At 43.1% G+C, this 17,308-nt stretch overlaps 1 protein-coding gene across 1 annotated transcript in view; it reads right to left on the reverse strand.

Moving 5' to 3' along the window:
* Nucleotides 1–17,308, reverse strand: part of URB1 (URB1 ribosome biogenesis homolog) — a 41,851-nt gene that overhangs the window by 16,007 nt on the left and 8,536 nt on the right. Inside the window, exons 7-22 of the mRNA XM_027680908.1 lie at nt 16,742–16,867; nt 15,685–15,815; nt 15,190–15,385; nt 14,579–14,716; nt 14,036–14,209; nt 13,688–13,838; nt 11,088–11,210; nt 8,168–8,280; nt 7,227–7,346; nt 5,527–5,643; nt 4,746–4,884; nt 4,444–4,614; nt 3,233–3,429; nt 2,482–2,706; nt 1,768–1,947; nt 287–1,148 (exon numbers count right to left, since the gene is read on the reverse strand). Coding sequence (XP_027536709.1) covers nt 287–1,148; nt 1,768–1,947; nt 2,482–2,706; nt 3,233–3,429; nt 4,444–4,614; nt 4,746–4,884; nt 5,527–5,643; nt 7,227–7,346; nt 8,168–8,280; nt 11,088–11,210; nt 13,688–13,838; nt 14,036–14,209; nt 14,579–14,716; nt 15,190–15,385; nt 15,685–15,815; nt 16,742–16,867 — 3,163 coding nt within the window. The remainder of the gene's footprint in view (nt 1–286; nt 1,149–1,767; nt 1,948–2,481; nt 2,707–3,232; nt 3,430–4,443; nt 4,615–4,745; nt 4,885–5,526; nt 5,644–7,226; nt 7,347–8,167; nt 8,281–11,087; nt 11,211–13,687; nt 13,839–14,035; nt 14,210–14,578; nt 14,717–15,189; nt 15,386–15,684; nt 15,816–16,741; nt 16,868–17,308) is intronic.

The following is a 17,308-nucleotide window of genomic DNA, read 5'->3' on the forward strand; positions in this document are numbered from 1 at the left end:
CTAAGCGAAAGGTTTTACCTCCTGTACTAAACCAAGAGAAACACAGATTTTCACATGCACCAAGCATTAAATAAGGGCTTCGAAAGAGAAATCTGGGTAGCAATAACTGTAAGAACATTTGGCTTCATTCTAACAGCCAACCCTCAGCACAGCTCTTTACCCTTAGTGCTGCAGAGGTGCTTACAAGAGTCATCAGAAGACAGACACCTCAGTTTTATCACCTCTACTTATTGTGCAGAGGATCCAAGACTCCCAAATCACAAACAGGGATCAGTGGTTCCTTTACCTTTGGAAGGTCGGGTAAAATCATACTGGTCTCTGCATTGCAAATACACATTGATGACTGGGAGAAAGCTCTCCATGTGCTTCCTGAGGTACTTCCCAGTGGCACTGCTCAGGCACCAGAGCTCAAACTGCAGCAGGTGAGTCCTGGAGTGCTTGATCAGCATGGCCACAATGGCAAGGGAGGTGTGGGAGCACTGGTTGAGGCAGTGAACCTGCACCTCGACACCGACTGCGTGGGCAAGGACTGGCTCATTCTGGAGAGCCTGAAGGAAAACCTTCTCCAAATCTTTGCTGGCTGATGCTGACATCAATACCCCCAAAGCTCTAATGTGCTCTGTGGATAGCAGGAGCTCTCCTTGCTGAGGCTGCCTTTGGTAGCTGTCTGTGAGGAGCTGCACCAAAATCTGTCCATAGAAGCTCAACTGTTTCCCTTTTTTAGGCGATTTTTCAGATTTCTGAGCAGTCAAGCTTGTCTCAGGAAGTCGCAGCATGGTTAAAGTGATGTCCTTCAGCTGAGCTGCACTCATGTATATGTGCAACTCCTCCAGAGCCTGCAGCTGGTGAGACTTCCTGGGAGAGATCTGGCTGCTGTCTTTCCCCACAGCCTGTAGCTCTTTCAAGACACCTTTTGTGATAGCTTCGAAATACTTGGACAACACATGTCTGTGATCCGTTGTGATGCTCTGAAAGATGGGGGCACCTGTTTTCAGCAGCTGGAGCACACCAGAATTGAGGTGAGCTGACAGGAGTTTCACAGTGACAGGGTTCAAACCAGGCTGAGGAACAGAACGTAGTTCTAAAGCCAGGAACCAACTCTCCAGCACAGGATGTCCGAAAATTAACATGAGTGTGTCTTCCAGGGTCTGTAACAGATGGTTGTAACAATATCACTGAATGGAAAATTAGAGTTTGAGACAAAAAAATAAAAGCATTCATCTGTCTATTTTCCACAGTTCGTTAATTACAATGATTGAACACGAAATTGTCTACTAACTGCCCAGAGGATAAAAATATTAATGAATTACAAGTACATATATACCATTCTTCCACCATTCAAGCTGTGGGGAGGCAACCCTCCACTGAGGATTCTCCACATCTCCAGGGGAAACCTGCATATTTTGTCAACACAGTTTGATTCTAATCTCCACAAATTCACAGAACAGATGAAAGAAGGGAAAAAAATCACTCCTCTAAGAACATAATTTTCATAATCAGGCTTTACAAAGGGTTTTCTGCAAAGGTGTCTCTTTCAGGACCTCTCCTGACTGTGTTCCTGACAGCTCAGGAGTGAGACTGTGGATGATGCAGCTGGGTCAGATTTCCAGACAGTACTTTGGTAACTGCTGGTCCACATGCTCTATGTTTCTAAGTTCTCCTCTGAGACCTTAACAGCATCTGTGGTTAAGCAAAACTTACGACTATTTCCCTAGAGAATAAATCAAAGTTTACTAACAGGTGCCTGTGTATCAAGGGATTTGGTACCTTGTCATTTGAAGACTCCTCTGTGATCAGAGATTCCTCATCCACAAAGAGATCTGACTCAGTCTGATGCTCCTCCCGTTTCTGCTGATGATCCAATTCTATCTGATTGCCCCGGCACAACAAGCTGTTCAGCAGGTCCACATAGAGGTCAACAAGTTGAGGACCAGAAGTTTTACTAAGCTGTGAAAATAAAGATACCTTGGAAATTGAGAAAAGAGAAGGATGGGAGCAGAAGGATAGTTATCCAACAGGAATGGAAGTTAACTAAGAGCTACTTAGATTACAATATCTTCTGTGAGAAGGAATCGCTCCCCTCTGTAGGAACCTGATTCTAGGAAAAGTCTCAGGCTGCCAAATAAATATTTATAGATTTTCATCTATACTGTGCCTTCTGGTGTAACATAGGCCAGTGAATTTTACCCTCTGGAAAGGCTTCTTAGTGACACCCAGGAGCTGGATTAAATTCTCAGGTTTATTTGCACTCACATAGATCAGTAAATCCAAAGTAAATCCAAGACTCCTCAACAATCAGAAGAACAGACATTTATTTACAAATTAGGTGGAGCTTTGTCTGGTGCTCTGTAGCCTCAGTGAGAGCCAAGCACAGGAAAAAGCTGCAGAACTGAATCCCAAGTTTTAACAGCCAGGTCTTTGTACTTTTTGCATTAAAATAAACCAAACAAACCCACAATATTATTATAATATTGCTCTTACACTGCCGAAACTCTCCACTGTGGATTTCAGGTATAGCAACACATGCTTTACTCCCAACGAAAGCTGTTCAGGTGGGAGCTGGGAAACCAGGTCTCTCAATTTTGTCTGGATACCATCTTCCAGTAAGGTATTGCTTCCTCTCTCGTAGGCTCTCTTGAGCAAAGTGGTAAACACAGAATCCAGGGCCACAGCAGGTTCTTTGCTTACCTCTTTGTGGGTTTTGAACTGTTCAAAATAGAAAAAAGCATAAGAGGAAAATAATGATGAGTATGAATCAAAGATTTCAGCTACCTTAGCTTTCAAATGAGCTCTGAGCTGAAACCTGGCTGAAGCTCCAGGAGCACAAGTCCTGCTATCACAGAGCTGTCCCAAGGGGAATGTGCCCTTGCTCACTGCTGGGCTAACTCACCTACACCCAGCACAGGGGACCTGTGCATTCCCAACCCACTTCTGCCACTGTGAGCTGGCTCCTGAGGCCACGTCACACATCAGACTGTGCTGTGCCTGGTGAGGAGCTGTGCCTCTGTGACTGTGTACAACACCTGAGCCCTAGCATCACCTCCCAACCACCCAGACCTCTTGTGTCCTTAGAGAAAAGCCCTCAAGCAAAATTGTGTCCCAACGTGATCAAGAAGCAATACAGAATTAGCTTAATGTAAATGTACTTTCTGATGGAAATGTAACCTTTATAAACTGTGAGGTTTTATAGGAATACTGGCTCAAGCATTCAGTGACTTCAGGTATTCCATACCACAGATTCCTGAGATTGCTGGGGTATCCACAGTTTATAGTACTGGTTAAACTGGTAGAGCTGAGGGTACTTGGAAACTTTCAGGGACTTCAGATCTTTATCATAGAGCTGGAACATCAAGCAGAGGGCCAAGGGTTCTCTCTGAGAGTGCAGGAGGTCAGTGAAAACAGCAACAAGGTACTCCACGATGTGTGCTCCTAGAAAAACAAAATAAAAAATGAAACTTCTATTGACAGAAGTAATCTGCATGAGCAAAGACACTGGGGCAACCCTCTTTCCCTAGGGCCTGGGCAGCAGGCCCCAGAGCATCATTTAGTGAAGTACTGAATAGGATTAAAAGGTGTTTGTGGTAAGCTAGACAAGTGTTCCTGACCCACCGAGCTAAGTGGAAAATCATCCATTCAGTAGTTCTTGCTGAAGTAAATAATCACCCTACTTTCAGATACATGCTCAGTTTGGCCTGTTTCCTTCCAGACAAGCATCAAACTAGTTCTGCCTTCACTGTGTTGTGCTAAACAGGCCTGTATTTTAACATGATAAAGACCCCAGCCAAGCACCACCTAAGAGAACTGATTTGTATTGGGGGCACACAGCCAGGTTAACGTGTGTGAGGTAAAGAGGGAGGAGTTTCTTTCAGAACTGGGACTTCTCAGTCCCACTCCAGCTGCTACTCAACAGCCAAATACACACAGAAGTTGGCAAGGTGCTGTGGGGTTTGGCAAATCGTGTTCAGAGCCCACCTGATGCCCATGACTCCAACGCTTTCCTCAAGGATGTGGTAGAACTTTGCAACACCACCATCAGATCTTCACCATCAGAGTTTCATCTCTGAAGTTTTTTTTGGAAAATGCATCCGTTTCCTACTCAACAGTGCAGTCCTTTCTCCCACTGCCTGGTCCCTGTGGAAGAGCTGTCTACAGCCATTCACACCACCCTCCTCTCATATCTGCACACTCTGTGCTTAAAACACTCTGTTACTGAAGCTAACTGCTTCCAGACCAAGACTGTCCATGCAAGGACAGTGTCTCCTGTTTAGGGTCAAGAAAAAAGGATAGAAGCACCTCATAGTGCTTCTCTTGAGCAGGAAGCACCATTGATTGATCTCCTTCTGCTTGCAATGAAGATAACAAAATGTCTTGAGTTCACTGGGTAAAAATGATCCCACTTCCACTCCACTGGCAGAGCTGATACATAGAAACAAAAGTCTGTACCTGTTCCATTTTCAGATTGAAGCAACAGTACATTCCTGGCTTCTAACGCAGCAGGGACAACAGCACTGAACGGAAATGTTTGAATAATCATGTCTTCATTTAAAGTGAACTCAATTTCCTCATCTAAGCCATCGCTGCCCTCAATCATGACATCCACCATATCCAGGACATCTATTAAGTGAAGAAAAAAATGTAAGCAGAGGATTCAGACTAACCAGAAAACAACAGAGCTAGAATGCAGCACTCCAGGAACACAGGCACCAAGTCTTGGAATTCTCTGTCCTTGAGGAGTTACCACTTACCGTCAACGTGAGAGATGGGGATGCTGATGTTATCAGAGTCCTGTTTAAACATATTGACCTGGAGCATGCTGGCTTCCTGAACCAGGTCTGCTGCCTTGTCTGTGTAGGGATAGGGGTTTGTCACCAGCTTCAGCAGGACCTGCCAACAAAGGTTGAGAGAGAAAAGTAAGTGCACAGGCTCTTAAGTTTATGGGAACCACACCTTGTTAAGAAAGCTCATGTGCTAGAAGTGACTGGAAGCTGGGCAAGTTTTAGGAGGACAACTTTTTGTTGGAATCTGCCTGTGGTTCCTGCCATACAGGGTACACTGGGTCTGATGGAAAAAGAAATATCCACTGCAATCTGGCACCTGAAGTGCTACCACAGACTGAGTCCCTGGGGAAACTGCACTGAAAAAGAACCATTTAACATCCTGAAGAGTGAACAGGAAATGTCAACTTTTATAGTAAAAATATACAATTTACTGAGGTCTGGTAATTTTGGCAGGTAATGCCATTTTAGGAGGAGGTCAACGTTACCCACACATACAACACTCTACCCTTATACCAACAATGCTATAATAACAACTTATCTTCTGGGATTTCATTTTCCTGCAAATCATTTTGCTGCCCTCCCACCAAGACAAGAAAGATGTCAGCCCTGTATAAAGAATGACAAACCCTGCTTTTCTCGGAATTCGTTCACTGGTCTTTGACAGATTTCTCAAAAACAGCAACAAAATCCCTGGTTTCCACTAACACTATTTTGGTATTGTTTATCTAGCTAATTTGGTCATTGTTACCCTTTCCAAAAACTGAATCACTGCTTCCTTTTGGTCTTCTTTTGTATTATCCAAGTGTTCCAGCCAAACTGAAAGTTCCTTCCATGTGTACTCAAACACTCCACTGTCACGTAAAACCTGTCCAGAAAACAAATGGACAGGTGTGTAAAAAAAACCAGAACACCTAAAATACAATACTCCCCAAACCACAGATCTCTTTGTATAGGAATTTCATGTTTTCTCCTTGGAAAGAAAAAAAGAAGAGCAGGTTGACGAACAGAAGTATCTGTAGCTCTCTTCTCACCCTCTTTGTAAACAAAGGAAGCTATCACAACTCATTTGTTCTACTATTTCTTCTTCTATTTAATCTGTGTACAACACCAACAGCTATAAAAATAACTGCTGCTTACATGAATCTGACAGGATAATTCATTAAAATAAAGAAAAAACAAAGGGAAAAGGATTCATTTTAACATAATTAACTATTTGTGGCAGGGTCTCAAAATAGAAATGCACAGTTCTCATGAAAACCGGCAGGAACAGAATGTGAAATCCAAAAACATGCCTTCAATTATATGGCATTGTGTTGAAAAACAAGCAAAACACACCCATTGACAACTATTCTTAGCAGCCTTTCTGCTGACATAACTGCCCTGACTTCCCTGCCCCTGCATTACCTTCAGTGAAAATGCAATGGACTGAACCTGAAAGAGGACACGAGATTGAATTAGGCAGCCCCAATCCCCATTCAGCAAAAGAATCCAAATACACCACAAAACCAGTACTGGGCAGCTTTTGAGTGAGACATTCATTACTAGGAGACAGAGTTAACCTGAATTTAATCCCCTGCAGGGATCAAGAGCAACTAAAACCAAAAAACCCAATTCAACCACTATAACTTCGGTTCAGTGGACTGAGTATTACAATTGCACCCTGTGACTGAAGCTAAATGCAGAGATTAAATGCATAAAGCTGACAAAGTTGTGTGCCACTAATACAGGCCACTGCAGGAAGAGCCCTGTCCAGGGCCCAGAACAGCTGCTTGGATTTTCTCTTTGCACTTTTTCCTAATTTAGGTCTCTACCCCCACGCAGATAACTAAAAGATGTCCTGTTTTAAGAAGATACTGAAAACAACAGCCACTGGTGCCTTCACGGGCTTGTAGTTGATCGCACTTCTGAAAAATCACAACTTATTTAAATGTACGGAAGAGGATTTTAATTCAAAAGTACTCCTTGCATCAAAGCTTGTATAGGACTGTAACAAAGACAACTATTTTGCAGGGCCAAAGCAAACTAGCTAAGGCTTTAGGAAGGCTGGAGTGATGAAGTACAGATTAAATAAATGAGGATAAGAAATAAATCCCAAAAATCATCTCTTCTTGATCCATGTCAAGACCTTTGCAGGCACAAACTACATTGATCTATCACAGTGTCAGAATTAATTTAGCCTAGGGGGGTGAGCAAATATTAAAGACATTTTCTTTAATATTTTATCAACTGTTGCAGCAAAGTCACTTGATAGCATTTACTTCCATGGAATATTTAGCTAACAGGCAGTTATCTGACAGTAAATTCTAAGAACAGTCACAGGAAAGGAGACTCTGTTGGCCACACAACTATGCAGTAAAAGTATCTGCTTTAAGAAAATATTTTACAATTCTGAAATTTCAGACCAGTGGGATATAGTGAATATCCTGATATTTCAGTTCTGATGCTTACCTTGATGATCAGTTTTTTAGTGGAAATTTTCAGATGAGAATGGTTACTTGTAACAAACATTTTCATCAGTAAATAGAAGACTGATTTTTCACCAGACACCTTCTCTGTCTCAGAGATATCCTAAAAGAAAAGTATATTAAAATTCCCCTGTTACAGCAACACTGTACAGGATTATGTTGCACTGAAGCAGATATGCAAGACATTATTTTATAGACCTGTCCAAAAATCCCAAGGCCAGAATCAAATGGGATCATTTATACTACTTTGCATTCAGTGAGCCAGGATCATTGTACTCATTTGCACAATGTTTGTCTGGAAAGTAGAAGAAACCAGTAACAGAAACACCAACCAATACAAGGGTCCAAGATAAAACCACCTCCCTCCCCAAACATCTCCTACTCCTGTTATCACAATCCATGGGAGTGTCCGTTCCCCTCAAAGCTTGGCCCACTCCTCTCTCCTCACATGACAAGCAGGGTCTCGACGCTGTTCTTATTTTACAAGCCTGCAGTAAAAAAGAGAGCTAGGGACCTGAAGGTTTCCAGGAATTATGGAGAGCACTAAAAAAATCTTGAAATCTTCCCTGGGAACAGGTAGGATGGCTCCCATCAGCGATTCATTTCCTTGGTCTGAAACCTCAGGCTTTCCAGACAAGTGGAAACCAGCACATTCTCACTCATGCCCCTCTCCAAAGACATACAGAGCTGAGGGAACCTTGTTCAGTGCTCATCAGAGAAGCAAAAACTGCCCACCTTTCATAAAACCTTTCAGCTCAGAGGGGATTTTTCACTGATGCTAAGACTGCAATTCCTAATGGTTTTACAAAAAGGTTGCCTCCTAAAATGACTGGACTGGGACTAGTTTAAAACTAGGCAGTGCCAGATGGAAAGATTTGAGGACAAAAGGTCAAGGAAATGTAAACTTGCATCAAAGTCTCTTACCTGTACTCTGAACCAGGCAAATTTATTTGCAGGAAGTTCCAAAGCCACTCTCAGTATATGGTGTTGCAGGAGAGGAGGGACCTCTTCCCGGAGGCCCTTTTCAGTGACGATACCTGAGATGTGAAAGCAATACAACCAACTTCAGTCTGGTCCATCTTCCTGAGATCTCAGGAACACTCATATTTTAGGGTTTCAAACAGTCACTGTGAGACAAGCTGGCAATCCACCAATTTTCATATCATGAGATCCCTAGACACACTGAAACTATGTTTGGCCCATCCAAGGTGGGAATCCAGCCCTGAGAGGTAGAGTCCAACAACTGCCCCCAGCACAAGCCATCACTGCTGCATGGGAATACAAAATCTATGTCTCAGCAACCCTGAAAAGCTGTGACCTACAGGAAGTACAAAGGATGGATAAACTGGAAAGCGAAACACAGAATTTAAGTCAACAGTAAATCTTAACACTCATACTATGACAATATTTGCTCCATACAATAGAACTTTAAACTCATGTCTCTCCCTACATCACTTTATCATCTACTCTTAGCATCTGCTATGGCATAACCTCAGTTATTCACCTCACAGATCACAGAGCTGTGCAGACTCTTACAGTGTGATCAAAACCTGACTTGCCCACACCTGACCTGCAGGTAAGTTACATGGGGAGATCAGCTGTACAAAGGTCTGGTGTCCATGTGCTTCTCATAGTCTGTGCAGGATACTGTGGCCCACATTAGAGAGAGGACAATACATTTTAAACAGTCACCACAAAGGCTGTCCAATGGTAAGACCAAACAATAGACTCCACCAGCTATTTAAAGAACATGTTGCTACACGACAGATAAACATGCTGCATTTGGTGTGCATGTTTTCATCAAGGTGGGGGGAAGGAGCGACAGAACTCTCACTCTAACATTTGAGAGAACAAAGTCTCATTATTAATTTACACCATCATTTTCTACCATATCACCTTTCTTCAAAATCAATATCGAGGCTCACTTCATTACATTTGTTTGAGAATGACACTTCACTTTCCAACCTAATCAACTTCATTATTTCATCATGTAACCAAACAGACCCGCAAAGAGATTTCTGCCTCACAAAAAGGTGTCCTGCCTTTTGTCCAGTTTGAAGTAAGCAGACCAGTAAGTAATAATGGGATAAGTAATAATGGGATAAACAGGGTATGTGATTTGGTGAGTCACCAAGCAGACAAACCAATTAAACACGCTTTGACAGAGGCAGGAAAAACCTCATGCATGAGACAGTTGATTTAGAGGGGGGTTTTGTTTAAAGCCCCTTTTTCCCTGACAGAGTTTAATTAAGGCATTTACATAACTCCCATCCTCACACATCACAGGCCTGCCTAACACAGAGATAGTTGCTCTAGCTGGGTGGCCTACAAGCTCTGGTGGCCCACAGTCAGCAGTGATGCCCAAACAACCCTCTGCTCTCTCCCCCAGAGTTGTACATGGCTGTATTAATTGTACCACAAGCAGCATTGGAGGACCTTTCTAAATTTGTCAGGCATGATTTGCCCTTAGTGAAGTCACACTGGCTGTCACCAATTACCTCTGTGCTTTCCATGTGCCTTAGCATAGTTTCCAGGAGAATGTGCTCTACGATCTTGCCCGGCACAGAAGTGAGACTGACTGGTCTGTAGTTCCCTGGGTCTTCCACTTTCCCCTTTTTAAAAATAGGGGTTATGTGTGCACTTTCCCAGTCAGTGGGAAGTTCACTGGACTACCACTACTTCTCAAAATATTATGGATAGTGGATTAGCCACTTCCTCTGTCAGTTCCCTCAGGACCCACAGATGACTCCCATCAGGTCCCATGGCCTTGTGCACACTCATCTTCCTTAGATGGTCTCAAACCTGATCCTCTTCTACAGTGGGCTCAGTCTTTATTCTCCCAGTCCTTGCATTTGCCTTTCCTGACATGGCCAGCAGGGCTGGATCACTCACCCTTGAAGGCTGAGGCACAGAAGTCATTGAGAACCTCAGCCTTCTCCATATTCAGGGTAGCCAGGTCTCCCATTTCCTTCTATAGAGGGCCCACATTATCCCTAGTCTTTCATTAGCAACCTATCTATGGAAACCCTTCCTGTTGTCTTTGATATCCCTGGCCAGACTCAATTCTAACTGGGCCTTGGCTTCCCTAACCTTGTCACCAGCTTCCCCATGCAATTTCCCTATATTCCTCTAAGGCTACCTGTCCTCACTTCCACCTTCTGAAAGCTTCTTTTTTCCCTCTGACTTTGCTCAGTAGCTCCTTCCATGGAGGCCTCCTGGCATTTTTGCCAGATTTCCTTGCCGTGATGCATCGCTCCTGAGCTTGGAGGAGGTGATCCCTGGATATCAGCCAGCATTCTTGGGCCCCTCTGTCCTCCAGGGCTCTGTCCAACAGGACTTTACCAAATAAGTCCCTTAAGAAGCCAAATCTCTGTTACAAGAGTTTTCAGAAGACACTGGTGAATTAGGATGTGCTTCTCTCCCATCTCAAATTTTCTGTGAACTATGCTGTCAAAAACATCCTTTATCATCACAGTTAGTAAGAGTTTGGAAACAGCTTTTTGATGTTGGGATTGTTAACAGAGAAATCTAAGAGTTGAAGGTAAGCCTTTCTCAGAAAGATTTGAATTCAAACCCCATAAAGAATATGACACAGGAAGAGGAAAACTGTAGCACAGCGTAACACAGCTGAGTGTAGCAGAGCAGCTACGGAATTTAAGAGGGCAGAGTGCCAGAGCACTGAAGAAACATCAACAATAAATGCCAACACAATGAAGAAACTAAAATTAGTTACTTTTAGAAAACAGCTCTTTATTTCCACAGAAGAGCAAACATTCCCTTCTGCTGTGGGCTTTGTGAACAGCCAGAGAAAACAGTGAAGGAAATAGAAATACCCATCACATACCTTTTAGCAGCTTGCTAAAATCAAAGTTGCTCCGTGCTACCAAGTGGGGCACAACCTTCTGATAAAGGCATATGACCTGAAGGAGTGCAGCTTTCAGAAACAGCGTCTCGGCATCATCTGAACCTGAAAAAAGCATTTCCAGAATTAGCTTCTCCTTCCTTCGTAACAAGAGAGCACAGTGTAGCACCTCCATTACCCAGCATGAGAATTACTAACTATATTTCCAATAGACTTGCCTAGGAAATGATCTACAACCTTCTTAACAAGAAGAATCAGAAAAACACTCATGGAATTCCCCAGTTTCCTACCCCAGCATTCCTGTGCAAGTACTTTCAAAACCAAATCAGCTTATTCAGTGCTTAAATTGATGGCTGACATTTCTAATTTGACTCAAAAGTGCTCACATAAAACACAAACTCAGCGTTTTAGCCCTCACTGTAAGAATCCCATCAGTCCCACTGCTGTTTCATACAAGGCTGGACAACAGAAAAAAAGTGAAGGCAAGGATATGGTTGCGCCGGTTTCCAGGCACACTACTTTTACCTCATGTCATGTAGGTTTGGCTGGGGAAGTGTAGGAGACAGTACACTATAGTTTGTTGCTAATTTATTATTTCAGTTAAAGGTTTTTTCCTTTCTTTACTTTCCTTCTTTCAAAATAATACCTTCTCAGTGTGACCTCTTGGCAAGAGGCAGACAAGTATCTGTATGAGAGAAACACCAACACCACATAAGGCAGGTGTTTACTTCTTAGGAAAAGCCATCTCGGCAGCTAAATGTTTTTTCAGTTTGTAACATGAGGACGCATAATAGCTACTTGTTATCCAGTCACTAACAAAGTGAAGCAAAGTACATGAAGGGCAGCCAAAACATTTAACACCTACTTTTTTCCTGTTAACTTGGTCTCCCTCAGGGAGCTATGAAGAACTGGATGGACGCCATGGATAAACTTTGTTTGCCTGAGTCTAAACTCCCATTAGAAAAGAATTCTCTAGTGGTCACAATGCAAATAAAGCTGCAATGGGTGAGCTGAGAGTAAGTGACACAGCTTTATCACACCAGTATAAATATAGCAGAGAAACTACAGCTACAGTCCTGCAGAAATCAGCTGCTCCACCGGTTTCCACAGGCACTCGGCCAACCAAGCCTTGGAGTGTCAGTGCTGACAAGTATTCTGCTGCCCAAAGCCATGCACAGGACATCCACTGAAAAATCCTGTGCTCCAGGAAGTTTCTCTATGGAATATGCCCTGTGAAGGACAAAACTGGCTGCAGATTTATCTCCAGCCTACAAACATCGCAGGCCACAGACAGTACTGAAACTCCCCATTCCCTGCATGGGACTATGGAAGCAAGCTCTCCAAGGGAGGGACACTGGGTTTGTGAGAGGAAAACTGAAGCCTTCACTCCAATCCTCCCTCCCTCTTTCAACACTTTGCATGTTTCTACTCCTGTGTCACAGCAACACAAGGATTTGTGTAGTCACACTACCTAACTGCTTCAAAAAAATGACCTCATGGTAAAAAACCTTGGCCAAACAAAAATCCCTCCAAAAATTATTTTTCAGGCATATCAGTTTTCTTTGCCAGTTTTATTTTGTGGCTGAGAAAATCCTACTAGCACAGGAAGGTCAAAGGCAGGAGGGTTAAGTTCAACAGGAGGAACTGCAGAGCCCTGCCCCCAAAGAGAAACAGCCCCATTCACCAGGACATGCTGGAGGCCACCCAACTGGAAAGCAGATTCCAGGAAAGGATCCAAGGGTCCTAGTGGGCACCACGTTGAACATGAGCCAGTGATGTGCTGCAGAGAAGGCTACAAGTACCCTGGGCAGAGCACTGGCAGCAGGTCAGGGAGCTGACTCTTCCCCTCCAGTCCGCACTGCTGAGGCCACACTGGGAGCACTACGTCCAGTTCTAAGCTCCCCAGAGAGACATGGAGACACTGGAGAGAGTCCAGCAAAGGCTTACAAAGATGGCAAAGAGACTGGAACATCTTTCCTACGAGGAAAGGCTGGGAGAGCTGGGACTGTTCAGCCTGAAGAAAAGAAGGCTCCGGGGCATCTCATTAATGCACATAAACACCTGACGGGAGGGTGCAAAAATGATGGAACCAGGCTCCTTCCTGTGGTGCCCCATGGCAGGAACAGAGGCAGTGGGCCCAAAGTGAAACACAGGAACACACTGAACATCAGAAAACACTCTTTGACTGTGAGGGTGACTGAGCACTGGCACAGGTTGTTCAGAGAGGTTCTGGAATCCCCATTCTTGGAGATACTCAGAAGTCGTATGAGTATGGACCTGGGCAACCAGGTTTAGGCAGAGATGTTGGGCAGGATGATCTCTAGAGATCCCTTACAACCTCAACCATGTTGTGATTCTGTGACAACAGAAAGTCAAACTGCTCAAGTTCTAGTAGCGATAGCACCATATTTATTAAACTGTGTTCTTAGGCTGCCCGAAGAACTGAACAAAGACAAGTTGAACAGTAAATGCACAAATGAGATCTGGACTCTGCTGAAGTTACCAGCCTTACGTGGGATGAGGGTTTCACAACACCCATTCACACACAGATAAGAAGGGCTGACTACACCTGCTTTGCCTACCATGCTGTTCAGCAACTTCTGTTGTCTCGATCGTTGTCTTCCCAGTGGAGGTATCACCTTCCCTTTTCTCCTCTGGGCCATCATGGTGTTCTCTCCCTTGCTTCAGAAGGGACTGCCAGACAGCCACGATACTGTTCATGTCTGGTAAAACCTAAAAGCAAAAAAAGGGAAAATTCCAACAGCTCTCCTGTGTAAGACAAAGCTCCTGTGATAAAAATATTCTCCCCCAGGATACCATCTCCTGGCTCCCAGGCTGCAACCACGTGGGGAGAAAATGCAGAGGAGAGCAGTTACTTGCTGACTGCAAAAGGACTCATGTTAGACCCCAGTTTTCTTTTTCCTTTGTACCTTGCTGATGGCTTCTCTGTACAGCTGCACAAACTCCTGCATCCCTGACAGGGTGTAGATTTCTGACCTTTGCCAGGTTTCCTCAGTCAAACAGTACTCAATGTTCTTCAAGGCTCTTCTCAGCACCATGGACACCAGTGACAGGATGCTGTGCTTCACTGCTGTGCTGGGTAACTGGAAGAAGGAAGTTGAATTAATGACATTTAAGTGATTCCTTTTATGCTTTGCATATGAACTGTACTTTGATTATGTGTTAAAATTTGTCGACAAATTATTTATTTCCTAAAACTTGGCTTGCAGGAAAGAATCCACAGGTTTTCAGATTTCCAGCCTAAGCCACTAGTGAGCAGTGAAAGGCACCTGAAAGTAATATCAATGGTTTTAATTCATTTTCCAGTGCTTTCCCAAGCCAGATTTATGCTGGGACAGACAATACAAACCACATGTAATTAACCAATTTAAGAAACTTTTTGGATGATCACACACTTAAAACAGCATTAACTGAGACAGAAAAAAACACTGAAATACTATAGATGCTCTTACATTTAACCCTTGGGTGAACATTATTTTATTGCACACTGCAGGGACTGTTGTTACCATCACCATAGAAAGCAACCTGGGAAGAGGGATAAATTCTGAAGTCTTAAAAGAATTGGAGATCTCTGGTTGAGCCTCATAGATCTGAAATAAAAAAAAAACCAAAACACAAAACTATTTAAGCCTCATTGACATAGCCCTAGAGATGACAGCTTCTTCTGGGGAGCATTTTACAGAAGAGTTTTGACTTGTCAAAAGTAAGGGTGACAATAAATGTTCATTTTTATGCAGGAGTGCTACAGAGCATCCTCCAGACCCCTATACAACTACATGAAACCTCTGAATGTAACTTGCATCCCTGCTAAAGGCCATCACTTTTCAACAAACAGATTCCAGGTCCTACTTGTCCATTTTAAGCTAAACAAAGAGTGAGGGGAACACCCAGGCAGGACTGAAGGTTTTTCCAGCTGAGCTTTAATGATGCATCTCAAAAAGAGTGTCATTGATGTGATTTTTCCCACTGCTTCTTATAACAATTCCTTCTATCCCAGTTTAGTTGAATGTTTATATAGCTTCCTGCTCTGAGCATGGCTTTTTACCATCCTCCACACTCCTACCTTCTTGAGTAACTTCATATTGTCCATCCAAGCAGGCTTCATTCTAGGAACAAAGGAATACCGGGTCTCCTTGAAGTATCTATTCAATAAATCTGGGCATACTTTGAGAACATTCACCATGAGATCAGCAACCATTTCATCTTCTGTTGCGGTTTTTAAACCAAGCAGAAAGTGCAGAAGTACCACATTTCCTCCCCTATTGAAACAAAAAAAAAGTTTAAAGAAGAAACCCTTATTTTAACACTTCCTATAGGATGTGAACTCTGCAGCTCCTCTAACTGTTAATTGACAGCAAGACCTCTCACACTCCTGGCATAATTTCTGAATTTATACTCAGAGAAGTAAGAACTGAATTTACCTCCATGTTTTCTGCATGACAAATGGTAATTATTTGAATTAACACCGGACATCTCAAAGCAGATATGGTAACTAGTGAGGTCTCTCTTGTTCCTAGCACAAAATTCATGTACAATCCCACCTTGTCCAGTGACTTACTTGCCAGAAGTTCCAAGACTTGGATCATAGAACGTTATGCCATGTTTCAGAGAGCAGCAGAGGTCCATTAAGAAATTATGCACAAGTTCCCGTACCATCATTTTTCCCACCTCTTCAGAACCTTGAGTCACCTATAAAACCAAAAAAGAGTAAAAAAGGCACATAGGATTTGGTATCACAGCAGAAAATCTTACATCAGTTTCATTCTACATTTTATGAAGCTCCTTTTACAGAAATCCTACAAGACAGTTTGGCTTTTGTTCAGATTAAGAGAAACTTTCGGGATCTGAAGGTCCCTTCCAACCCAAACCATTCTGTGATTCCATTAACCTTCTACATCCAGCACAACTGAAGATCCCTATGAATAAGAAGACTCTTGACAACTGTGGCTGGGAAATCCCAAACCATATGACTTACAAAGACTGCATGGAATTGTAAGAACTTGAAATTATTTCAAAACTGAAATGCAGGCTTATGAATGGGGTCAGAGATTTGCACAGCTCCAGGGAGGTACCTACTAGAAACAGATCTCCTCCAAAAGGGGTTTACTGGATATCAATACTGGAATAGCATAAACATCTGGTAATATAAGAGGGCAAACACAAAGGTGAAAAATCGGTAGACAAAACCCAGTGGAAGTCTCCAAGTCTGGCTGGCAACAATTCTGGAAGTTTAGCTCTCATATCAGGGCAGTGTGTGCAACAGGAATGAGGTCTGTGGAAAGAACACTGATCCCAATGTATTCTCCTACAGAGACCCATCTGTGTCCAGGAAAAGGAATGCAGTCCTTCTACCCAAGAAACTCATTTCTCCCAGGGTAACAGATCTGCGCTATAGTCCTGGCAGTCAAATAGGGGAAACAAACCCTCCTCCCCAAGCTGTGAGGAGCAAAAGAAATTTGGGGTTTCTTTTTCAGTAGCCTCAGTAGATCCCTCTTCTTGAGCTCATCAAGGTTCAGAGCAACTGGGAGCTGTTTTAAAACCTGTGGCCTGCAGGAAGGGGGAAAAACAAAAGGCAGTACAAAGACTAAGAGTAACAAAGAAATAAATGACCAGACCTCTAAATCCCCAGGGCTGACATCAGTAATCCCATTCCACCGGTAAAGCGAAGCAATGTGGATCAACACTTCTGCAGTAAAAAAGCGAACCTTCTGGGTTTTGGTGATATTTTTATTTTGAACCACCTGAAAATGATGAGAAAAACTTAACAACTCTTCTATTTTTTGCAAGTTATCATGAAGGAATAGTAAACTAGCAACAGGCTTCATTCTTCTAATACACACACAGCTGGCTCTCCTCACTAGAGCTGACAAAAGATTCTGGTTTTGCTTCTGCTTCTGTCAACACTTCTCTCACACTCCTGCTTCACCTTGACTCTACACCAGCCTCTGCAAACCCTGCACATGCCAGACAGGACAGACTTTCAAGTTCGACTAACAAGCACAGAACACCTTTAGAATACTACACCCACAGACTAAAATCATCCAAACCTGCTGGTAGAGATGGTAAAGCCTGCTACAAATAAAGTCTGAATGAAAGAGAAAACACAGTGGAGGAAGTTCTCAAAAGTTCTTCTGCTGTGTTTTATTCTTGGCAGTGTTTTAATTCTCATTTTCCTTGCTCAA

The sequence above is a fragment of the Neopelma chrysocephalum genome, unplaced genomic scaffold, assembly GCF_003984885.1.
Source record: "Neopelma chrysocephalum unplaced genomic scaffold, ASM398488v2 Primary Assembly neopelma1_60, whole genome shotgun sequence".
In the NCBI taxonomy this organism is placed as follows: Eukaryota; Metazoa; Chordata; class Aves; order Passeriformes; family Pipridae; genus Neopelma; species Neopelma chrysocephalum.